This window comes from Sapajus apella, unplaced genomic scaffold, assembly GCF_009761245.1.
Source record: "Sapajus apella isolate SASKATOON/1434 unplaced genomic scaffold, GSC_monkey_1.0 scaffold51, whole genome shotgun sequence".
In the NCBI taxonomy this organism is placed as follows: Eukaryota; Metazoa; Chordata; class Mammalia; order Primates; family Cebidae; genus Sapajus; species Sapajus apella.
This window is the reverse complement of record NW_022436991.1, coordinates 3,380,709-3,392,326: the sequence shown is the minus strand read 5'-3', so window position 1 is coordinate 3,392,326 and position 11,618 is coordinate 3,380,709. Positions and strand designations below refer to the sequence as shown.

Genomic DNA, 11,618 nt, shown 5'->3' with positions numbered 1-11,618 from the left:
AGGGGTGGGCAAAGCCCCAGGGACCACTCAGCCCACTCCACCCCATTGAGTCAGGTGGGAACATGACGGGGACCTGGCCAGCCCACCTGCTCTCTGGAGGGTCCCGTGAGCCCCACAGCTCCAGGTCTCACTGCCCCCAATACACCAGGTTCAACCATACGAAACTGTCCACAGTTCACACCAGTGGAGATTTCATCTGGTCCAACCTCACGGCACAATCACCAGGCCTAGCCAGCGGCAAACCCGTGTCCCCTTAGGATTTCCAGCTCCCATCGAGGACAGTGCCCAAATCTCAGAGGGAAACGGGGTCTGATGATGTGTCCTCTCCTCACTGCTGCACCGTCCCCTCCAGGCCTGGAGGGAACACCTCTGAGAAGCCCAAGCAGGGGCTGTTGGGACTATTTCATAGCCGCTGTCCCAGAGGGCATCCTTGGGGTCCTAGACCAGGCATCCACACTGCACGAGCTGTCCCACGGAACGGGTTGGGGTGAGGAGGCCAGATTGGCGGAGGCAGGCAGGGGGAAGCCAGGTGGGGGGAGGCAGTCCGGAAGAGTCTGGTGGAAGGGGAGGCAGAGAGAGAGAGGGAGAGAGGGGAGAGGGAGGGGACAGGGAGGGAAGAGAGGCAGGGAGGAAGAGAAGGGGAGAGGAAGGGAGAAAAGAGAGAGGAGCAGGGGAGAAGCGGGGAAGACAGGGAAGGGGGGAAGAGAGGGAAGGAGGTAGGGGGAAGGGGAGGGCAAGAGGAGGGGGGAAGGAGACGGGAGATGAGGGGGGAAGGGAGGAGGAGGAGGAGAGGGAGGTAGAGAGGAGGGGGTTGGTGGCAGCTGCTGTCACCATCTCATTTGAAGCATGTCAATACCGTAACATCGGGTGTCCTCAACCTGCATGTCCTGGCTGAATCACAGCCCGGGGAAGAAGTCGCAGGTGTGCAGGGGAAGCCAGCAGGGGAAAGAAACGAAGCTGGAATGTGAGCTAGGGCCGGAGTCTCATTTATCCCCTCCCTTGGCCCGGGACTTGGAAGTCTTGGAGGAAGAGGCTGTTCTGCCTGGACCACTCATCCTACCTGCATCACTCAGCGTGCTGATACCGTGCGGCAGTCCACCTGCAAGCTGGCCCCAGGAGCAAGCTCCATCCAGAGCCAGGCTGGCCGCGTGGGCACGGATGCTGGCCTGCACCCTCAGGTTCCTCCTCTGGGCGTGCAGCCGGCCCTTCAGCTGGAGCTCTGCGGGCAAGGCCTGGCTGCTGTTCTGGGTGAGGACACAGGTCACGCTGTGCACGCTGGTGCCGTTCCCTGCCTTCTCATGCTTGTCCCGCAGGAGGAAACCCAGCACAGCTGAGTCAGCAGTGACTCTCAGGGTGCCTGCAGAGGATGGGAGAGAAGAACAGAGCAGGGGGCAGCTCAGGGAACTGAGCTGCTTTAAAATAATTTGGGGGTAGGAAGATGCTAGATTCATGACGTCACACTTGTAACTCATGTCAGAAATGTCACATCTGTGGGCTGGGTGCGGTGGCTCACGCCTGTAATCCCAGCACATTGGGAGGCCAAGGTGGGTGGATCATGAGGTAAAGAAAATGAGACCATCCTGACCAACACGGTGAAACCCCATCTCTACTAAAATACAAAAATTAGCTGGGCGTGGTGGGGCGCACCTGTAGTCCCAGCTACTTGGGAGGCTGAGGCAGGAGAATCGCTTGAACCCAGGAGGTAGAGGTTGCAATGAGATGAGATCGTGCTAGACTGGGTGAGAGAGCAATACTCCCTCTCAAAAAAAAAAAGGAAAAGAAATGGCACATTTGTGAAATCCATCAAATTATGGCAGAGTTCCCGCACAGGATACTCTGAAAATCAAGCAAGCTAATTTACAAAGTAATACAGAAAATCTGAATAGCTCTATATTTATATGTTCTCCAAAAACATCCCACAGACAACCTCCAGATGTCTTCACTAGTAGAGTCTATCAGACATTTAGCGAACATCACCATCAATCTCATACAAACTCTTTCAGAAAAGAAAAAAGAACAGAATAATCAACTTGGTTTATCAAATCAGCCTCAACCTCATACCAAACCTGACAAGAGCTTTTCAAAAAAGGAAAATTACAACCCAATAGTGCTGTGAACACAGATACCAATTTTTTTTTTGAGATAGAGTCCCACTCTGTTGCCAGGCTGGAGTGCAGTGGCGCGATCTCAGCTCACTGCAATATTGGCCTCCCAGGTTCAAGCGATTCTCTTGCCTCAGCCTCCTGAGTAGCTGGGACTCCGGGCACACACCACCACGCCCAGCTAATTTTCATATTTCTAGTAGAGATGAAGTTTCACCATGTCGGCCAGGATGGTCTCAATCTCCTGACCTCAAGATCTGCCTGCCTCAGCCTCCCAAAGTGCTAGGATTACAGGTGTGAGCCACGGCGCCCAGCCCACAGATACCAACTCTCTTAACAAAGTATTAGGAAACCAAATTCAATTAAATGCAGAAAGAAAAATACTTATGAAAAAATGGAGGGAATCCCACTAAAGCAAGGTTGGTTTCACACTGAAGACCAATTTAATTCACTCTATTAACAAAATGAAAGTGGAAAACCATATGAAAATGTACTAGATTCAGAAAAGGCCTCTGACTACATTCAACACCCATTCTTAAGAACTAATAAAAACTAGCCAGGCACGGTGGCTCGTGCCTATAATCCCAGCACTTAAGGGGGCTGAAGCAGGCAGATCACTTGAGGCCAGGAGTTCGAGACCAGCCTGGCCAACGTGGTGAAATTCTGTCTCTAGTAAGACTACAAAAATTAGCCAGGTGTGGTGGCGTGTGCCTGTAATTCCAGCTACTTGGGAGGCTAAAGCAGGAGAAACATTTGAACCCAGGAGGCGGAGGTTGCAGGTTACAGTGAGCTGAGACTGCACCACTGCACTCCAGCCTGGGAGACACAGCAGGACTGTCTCTAAAAAGCAAACAAACGAAAACTCTGCAATCTGATAAAGAACATCTATGCAAAACCAATAGAAAACATTAAAATTATTTGTGGAAATTTTGAACACTTTCCTTGTAAGACTAAGAACAAGGCGAGAATTTTTGCTCTTAGCATCTTTATTCAATATTATACTGTAGTTCTTACCCACTGAAGAAAAAAAAAAAAAAAAAAAAACTTTAGTGGCATAAAAATATCAGACCAGGCATGGTGGCTCATGCCTATAATCCCAGCACTTTGGGAGGCTGAGGTAAGATTATTTAAACTCAGGAGTTCCAGACTGGCCTGGGCAAAAAATGGAGACCATGCCTCTAAAAAACAATTATCTGGGTGTGGTGGCAGGCACCTGTAGTCCCAGCTACTTGGGAGGCTAAGGCAGGAGGACTGCTTGAGCCCAGGAGTTTGAGGCTACAGTGAGCCATGATCGTGCCACCACACCTCAGTCTGGGTGACAAAACAAGGCCCCATCTCAAAAAAAAAAAAGGTATAAAAATCAAAATGGAAGAAAACATTCTATTCCAGTATATATAAAGAGTATCTACAGCTCAATAAAAGACAACTTTTAAAATGGGGAAAAAAATTGATCTGACCTGTCTCAAAGGAGGCTACGTGAACAAATAACATACATGAAAACATGATCAACTTCATCCATCAACAAAAAAATGCAAATTAAAGCCACAAAGAGAGACCACTAGACATTTAAATGGTTATTTCTTTGAGACAGGGTTTCGATCTGTGGCCAGCTGGAACGCAGAGACGCAATCATGGCTTGCTGCAACCTCAACCTTCCAGGCTCAAGCGATCCTCCCACGCCAGTCTCCACGTCGCTGGGACTACAGGCGTGCGCTACCACATCCCGCTAATTTCCAAAATTTTTGTGGTATCAGAGTCTGCTTATGTTGCCCAGGTTGGTCTCAAACTCCTAGCATCAAGCAATCCGCCCTTCTCAGCCTCCCAAAGTGCTAGGATTACAGGTTTGAGCCACTGCTCCCAGCTGAGATTGGCACATTTCATTCCATGTAAATTTACATGACCAGAGGACAGAAGTAAGGCAGGCAGACTAAGAGAGGGGCAGAACTGTAAGCAAATATTGAGCTTTAGTTCATGATGTGCACGCTAATCCATTCAGGGGTAAGGTGTTCTCATGTCTACAACTTACTCTGAAAAGCATCAGTAAGAACATAGATGGATGTTTTACAGGACAGGGTCTGGATGCAGACCCCAAGACAGGCTTCCTGGATCTCGTGCAAGAAAGAATTCAGCACGAGTCCATGGTGCAAAGCAAAAGCAAATTTATTAAGAAAGGAATAATGGCTACTCAAGACAGAGCGGCCCCCAGGACTGCTGGCTGCCTATTTTTATGGTTATTTCTTGATTATATACACTCAACAAGGGTGGGTTATTCATGCCCCCCGCTTTGCATTTTTTATTTTATTTGAGATCGTTTTACTCCTGTTGCTGTTTTATGTAAATTTTTGGTGCCACAAAAGTAGCACCCCAATATAAATTTACTCAGCAAACAGGTGTCCACAACCACGTCTGGCTAATTTTTGTATTTTTAGTAGAAGACAGGGTTTTACCATGTTAGCCAAGATGGTCTCAAATTCCTGACCTCGTGACGTGCCCACCTTGGCTTCCCAAAGTGCTGGAATTACAGGCGTGAGCTACCACGCCCAGTCAAGGCAATTTACTTCTATAGAAGGGTGCAGTTTACAGATGGAATAATGGCAGGCACACAGCTGGACAAGGGAGAGAAAGGAGTTCTTACTCCTGACACAGGTAGCCCCTACTGCTGTGTCATTCTCCTATTGGCTAGGGTTAGACTGCACAGTCTAAGCTAATTCCGATCGGCTATTTTTAAGAGAGCAGCGGTATGAGCCAGAGTGGTGGGGTGGGTAGTTTGGCAGGAAGGACGGTTATGCAACAGTTCAGAGCAGGTGACCAGGGGTGACTCAGGTCAAAGCAGTGACCAGGACAGGAGACCAGAATAGGTGGCCGGGATGAGTCAGGATGGAGCAGAGGACGGGGAACAGATGTGAACTACTGATTAGAACTGGTGGAAAAGGTTGTTTACTGAAACTACAAGGAAGTTAAACTTTAAAGTAGAGAATTAAAGAATAAGAGACCTCAACATACTGAGACACTGATTCTTTGAGGAGAAACTTGGAGTTCACTGTATATAACACTGCCCAGGCTTGAGCGCAGTGGCGTGATCTTGGCTCACTGCAACCTCCGCCTCCCAGGTTTAAGCAATTTTCCTGCCTCAGCCTCCTGAGTATTTGGGATTACAGGCATGTACCACCACACCCAGCTAATTTTTTTCTATTTTTTGTAGAGACGGGGTTTCTCCATATTGGCCAGGCTGGTCTTGAACTTCTGACCTCAGGTGATACACCCGCCTCCGCCTCCCAAAGTGCTGAGATCACAGGTGTGAGCCACCGCCCCTGGCCTATATCCCTTTTTTAGACCATATAGGGTGACTTCCTGATGTTGCCATGGCATCTGTAAACTGTCACGGTGCTGATGGGAGTGTAGTAATGAGGAACACCAGAGGACACTCTCGTCGCCATCTTGGTTTTGGTGGGGTTTAGCTGGCTTCTTTACTGCAACCTGTTTTAGCAGCAAGGTCTTCATGAAATGTATCTTGTGCCAACCTCCTGTCTCATCCTGGGATTTAGAATGCCTTAACTTCTGGGAATGCATGTTAGATATAGTGAACTCCAAGTTTCTCCTCCAATAATCAGTATGTCAGTATGTTCAGCTCCAGTTTAAAGTTTAACTTCCTGGTCCTCTTCACCCCCTCGCCTCTAGTTTCAGTAAACAACTTTCCCCCCAGTTCTAATCAGTAGTTCACATCTGTTCCCCTGGTCACCTGCTCTGACCTGAGTCATCCCTGGTCACCTGCTCTAACCAGTCCAGTAACCGTCCTTCCTACCAAACTACCCACTCCACCACTCCAGCTGGTACCCCTCCTCTCTTTAAAATAGCCAATCGGAATTAGCTTAGACTGTGCTGTCTAACCCTAGCCAATAGGAGAATGATATAGTAGTAGGGGCTACCTCCGTCAGGATTAAGAACCCCGTCCCCTCCCTTGTCCACGTGTGTACGCTCACTATTGCTCCATCTGCGAGCCCAATCTTCTATAGAAGTAAATTGCCTTGCTGAGAAAATTTATATTTGAGTATTAATTCTTTTATAGCACTGAAAATTTATACATAACATGCAGCCCAGTAGTTCTCAGCCTCTTTTTACCCAGCTCCCATTCAAGATGGAGTGGCCCTGGTTTACACACCTCTGACGGATAGTGCATAGGGGATAAAAACAATCATGCAAAATGCAAACAATTCTAATCGTTAGGTGGGGAGCACATGGGTGTTTGTCGTACAATTAGACTTTTCTCTATGCTGAGGCAGAGGGGGAGGGAGAGGAGCCTCTTTCAGGGACTCCCATGGGGTAAATCTAGGAAAGCTGGGCACTGAAATAAATCATGATCATTATGGATTACAGAATAAAACAGGAATCCATGAGTCCCTACTGAGGTTAAGGAAGGAAGGAAAAGGGGACAGTGATAAGGTTTGGACCTGTGTCCCCAACAACTCCATGTTGAATTGTAATCCCCAGTGTCGGACACGGGGCCTGGTGGGAGGTGGCTGGATCCCTGGGAGCGGATTTCTCAGAAACAGTTTGGCAGCATCCCCTCGGTACTTCCTTTGTGACGGTGAGATCTGGTTGTTTAAACGTGTGTAGCGGCACACCCCTTTTTCTCTTAACCCTGCTGTGCCCTGTGACACAGCAGCCCCCACCTCAAGAAGCAGATGCAGCATGCTTCCAGTACAGCCTGAAGAACTATGAGCCAATGTCTTCATCAATGACCCAGTCTCAGGTATGTTATAGCATTTCGAGGACAGATTAAGACAGAAGGGAAGAGAAAGGTAGAGGGAGTGAGCAGGGAAAGCGTTCTACCCTGAGCAATACATTACTATTATTTTTCGAGACAGAGACTCACTCTCTCTCCCAGGCTGGAGTGCAGTGGTGTGACCTTGGCTCATTGGAACCTCCGCCTCCCGTGTTCAAGCGATTCTCATGCCTCAGCCTCCTGAGTAGCTGAGACTACAGGTATGCAACACCGAACCTGGCAAATTTTTATATTTTCAGTAACAACAGGGTTTCACCGTGTTGTCCAGGCTGGTCTTTAACTCCTGGCCTCAGGCAATCCTCCTGCCTCAGCCTCCTCAAGTGCTGGGATTACAGGTGTGAGCCACCACACCTGGCCTCTAAGCAATAAATTTTTTTTTTTTTAATTAGAAAAGTCTGGCCGGGCGCGGTGGCTCACGCCTGTAATCCCAGCACTTTGGGAGGCCGAGGCGGGTGGATCACGAAGTCAAGAGATCGAGACGATCCTGGTCAACATGGTGAAACCCCGTCTCTACTAAAAAAAAATACAAAAATTCAGCTGGGCATGGTGGCGTGTGCCTGTAATCCCAGCTACTCAGGAGGCTGAGGCAGGAGAATTGCCTGAACCCAGGAGGCGAAGGTTGCGGTGAGCCGAGATCGCGCCATTGCACTCCAGCCTGGGTAAACAAGAGCGAAACTCCGTCTCAAAAAAAAAAAAAAAAAAAAAAAAAAAAATTAGAAAAGTCCGCATTTGGCAATCATCATAGCAGTAACAGACTCAGACCAGCATCACCAGTGGACACTAAACCTAGGTGGTGCACAATGTGATGAGACCACAGAATACGTCCAAGTATCTCACCACAACTACTTATTCATTACAAAGTAAACAACTGAGAGCTTTACAGCCAAGAAATCTAGCAGACCCCACCTTAATCAAGAGATCAAAGCTAATGTCACCAACGCTATACAAATGGACAGCAGGTGCCACCTGACAGGAGGCTGCCTCACTTCTGTGGTGTCCTTGAATGCTTCCTTGAATGCAGCCATCAGGAAGCATCACTCAAACCCAGACAGAGGCTGTTTCACAACATGATTGCCTCGTACCCTGCAAAATGTCAATATCGGCCAGGCGTGGCGGCTCACACCTGTAATCCCAGCACTTTGGGAGCTGAGGCAAATGGATCACTTCAGGCCAGGAGTTTGAGACCAGCCTGGCCAACATGGTGAAACCCCATTCTCTATTAAAAATACAAAAAAAAAAAAAAAAAAAAAAAAGCCAGGTGTGATGCTGTGTTCCTGTAATCCCAGCTACTTGGGAGGCTGAGGCAGCAGAATCACTTGAACCTGAGAGGCAGAGGTTGCTGTGAGCTGAGATGCCTCGCTGCACTCCAGCCTGGTGGGTAAGAGCAAAACTCTCTCATAAAACGAAAAAACAAAGAGTTATCATGTCTGCAACCTAGGAAAACACAAGTCAGGAATAAAATCATAAATAGAGTATACACATATGTACATATAGAGAGAATATGAACGTGAGAACGATCAACGGAATGTAAAATGTTAGCAACTGATTGATCTGGGCAAAGGACCTGTGGGATTCTTGGTACTATTCTTGCAACTTTTCTACAAGTCTAGTGTTACATCAAAATAATAAGTTTTCTAAAAAAATATGCCTGGAAACCCTGCACCCAACTCTCCCTCCTGGAAATACACACTGTCCGTTAGCATGTTAAAGGCTCTGACAAGTCCTGCATAAGGAACGCTATTCAGTTTTTAGTTAGCACATTTTCCTTGTCAGAATGCATATTCATTTCTCACAGAGGGGAATCATCTATACCCCTTTATCTAAAACTGCGTATACACCAGTGTGAGATGCTGGAATTGGAACATCAGTGGACTTGGGTGGGCTGAATCTACTCTGTAGTTCCCTAGAAAGTGCTTGCCCCTGCCCCAAGGCATTTCCTCACCCTCTCGAAGTGTCTCCTCCTGCTTCAGCCTTCCTGTGAGTGTCAGGAGGCGGGGCATCGCTGCCCAGCCAGCCACCGTGTGCCGGGTTCGGCTCTGTAAGGTCAGGACCTGGCCTCCCCTCCTTTCCTCAGATGCCTTGAAGAGCAGCTGTGCTGTGTTCTGGTCCAGTAGTGCCTTGGAAAACAGCCAAATCCTAGACGGTGAAGTAAGAGGGTTAAGATCAGGCTTTGTAGTCAGGCAAACCCGGGTTCCGAATAACAGGATAACCTGGGACAAGGACATAACCTCTCTGAGCATCAGCTTCTTCTTATGTGAAGTGGGGAATAAAGTGGACATACTGATATTGAGCATTTTTTGGAGGGCGGGGAAGACTCTCGCCCAGGCTGGAGTGCAGTGGCACGATCTCAGCTCACTGCGACTTCCAGCTCTGAGGCTCAAACGATTCTCCTGTCTCAGCCTTCCAAGTAGCTGGGATTACAGGCCCCCGCCATCACACCTGGCTAATTTTTGTATTTTTAGTAGAGACGGGGTTTCAGCATGTTGTCCAGGCTGGTCTTGAACTCCTGACCTCAGGTGATCCACCTGCCTCAGTCTGGGACTACAGGCATGAGCCACTGTGCCTGGCCTTGAACTGAAATTGACATTGATACTGACAGGTACCCACCCAGGTGTGACAGAGTGTGTTTCCACCTATGGCCACCCCTTCCCACACTCTCCTGCAATGTGACTTTGACACTCCTGCATTAAGATGTGAGATCTATTTCCTCTCCCTTTGAATCAGGGATAGCCTTGTGACCTGTGTTTTGGTCAATAGAATGTGGCATAAGTGACACTGTAGAACTTTCAACGTAGGACCCTAAGATCTGCAACTTTCACCTTCCACATTCCTGTGGGATGTGGAATGCTTCCTCTTGGAACCCAGACACCTGGTAGGAAGTCTGACCAAACTGAGACTGCCATGACGTGAGGAAGCCCAAGCAGCCACTTGGAAAGAGAGTGGGGGGGTTGCACGTGGAAGAGCACCAAGGTGCCAGACATGGGAAGGAAGCCACCACTCCGTCCTCAGCCCATGCACACAGCTGGCTGGTAAGCGACTCATCTGAAGGCTGATGTCAGCGAAGAGTCCCAGAGAATGACCCCTGCTGATGCCACATAGAGCAGAACTGCCTAAGCCTTGTGGAAACTCCTGACCCACAGAATCGTGAGCACACAAAATGGTTGTTCTTTAATCTCTAGGCTTGGGGGTAGCTCACTATGCAGCAATATCTAACCAACACACTCTCTGCCATGCACTGTGCACTTTAGATGCACTGTCTGACTCCTTACAAAAGCCCTTTGAGTTTTGAGAATATTATGATCCCCAATATACAGATGAGGAAACAGGGAGACAGAGACTAACACGTCCAAAGCTCAACTAAGCAGTTAGCAGTGCCTGACACACAGGGCTGTTCAGAACTAAATGAGCTTTGGAATACAAGGTCATAACCAGTGAGTGATATGTGAGAAAAGGAACAGACTCGTCAAGCTTGATGTTCAACTGGCTGGAAAATTGTGGCAGGGGACACAGTTCCTATCATCACACAGTGAATTCCTTATGTGACACCACGAGAGAGATTACCCTTGAGCTTCACCACTACGAACAAAATGAGCCGTGCATTTCATGGTGCACAGCTGTGGAGTGTTGGTTTCTCTCTTTGCACTGGCTGCTAGGAAACTCAGAGCCAAATCTTCAACCGAGCTCTAAAAAACACAGAGGAACTCATGGCATCCATTTTGTTTGCTGATATTTCTTTGAGTATCTTCCCAATTTTTCTATTTTTCTTTTCCCTTCCCCCAGCTTCCTCATGTATCTTTTTAAAATCTAGAACAAGGGCTGGCAAACTACAGCATGTGGGCCAAAACTGGCCCACCACTTGTTTTTATAAATAAAGTTTTATTGGAACACAGTCATGCATATTATTTATGAATTGTCTGTGGCACTCTTGTGCCTCAACGGCAGGGTTGCGTAGCTGCAACAGAGACCACATGGTCCACAAAGCTAAAAATATTTACCATCTGGCCTTCTACTGAAAGTCTGCCAACTCCTCACCTAGAACAGGGTACATTTTAATAATTTGCCTCAAATCCTTTTCAGACTGGGGATAAGGATGGACAGTTGGACAGGTGGGTGGACAGAGAGCTGTGGTGGCAATTCTGAGGACAAGGTTTATCTAGGACCATGTTCACGGCCAAGGGGCTCCTTAAATCCATGCCAAAGCTGGAACAAACCCGGGATTGCAAAGGACATGTTTTTTATTTTGTGAGACAGAGTTTCGCTCTTTTTGTGCAGGCTTAAATGCAATGGCACCATCTCGGCTCACTGCAACCTCTGCTTCCCGGATTCAAGCAATTCTCCTGCCTCAGCCTCCTGAGCAGCAGGGATTACAGGCATGCACCATCACACTTGACTAATTTTGTATTTTTAGTAGAGACAGGGTCTTCTCCATGTTGATCAGGCTGGTCTCAAACCCCGGACCTCAGGTGATCAGCCCGCCTCAGCCTCTCGAAGTGCTGGGATTACAGGCCTGAGTCACCACGCCCAGATCACAGAGGAAATATTTAACGGAGACCCAATTTGTACCAGAATACGCAGTACCTAAAATAGCAGCATAATATGGTGATGTAATAGGAAATACATACTTAGTCTCTGCCCCTAATCCTTGACACAGAGCTCCTAATCCCTTGGAAGTCGGAAGTCCCTTTTGTTGATAAGAGCATCTTTGGTTCAACAAGGTGACTCTTGGTGGGTTC

The 11,618-nt window shown here is 48.0% G+C and overlaps 1 protein-coding gene across 1 annotated transcript in view; it reads right to left on the bottom strand.

Annotated features, from left to right (window-relative positions):
• Positions 1 to 11,618, bottom strand: part of LOC116526419 — a 164,070-nt gene that overhangs the window by 53,919 nt on the left and 98,533 nt on the right. The window contains exons 39-41 of the mRNA XM_032242701.1: positions 8,828 to 9,021; positions 1,005 to 1,357; positions 475 to 554 (exon numbers count right to left, since the gene is read on the bottom strand). Coding sequence (XP_032098592.1) covers positions 475 to 554; positions 1,005 to 1,357; positions 8,828 to 9,021 — 627 coding nt within the window. The remainder of the gene's footprint in view (positions 1 to 474; positions 555 to 1,004; positions 1,358 to 8,827; positions 9,022 to 11,618) is intronic.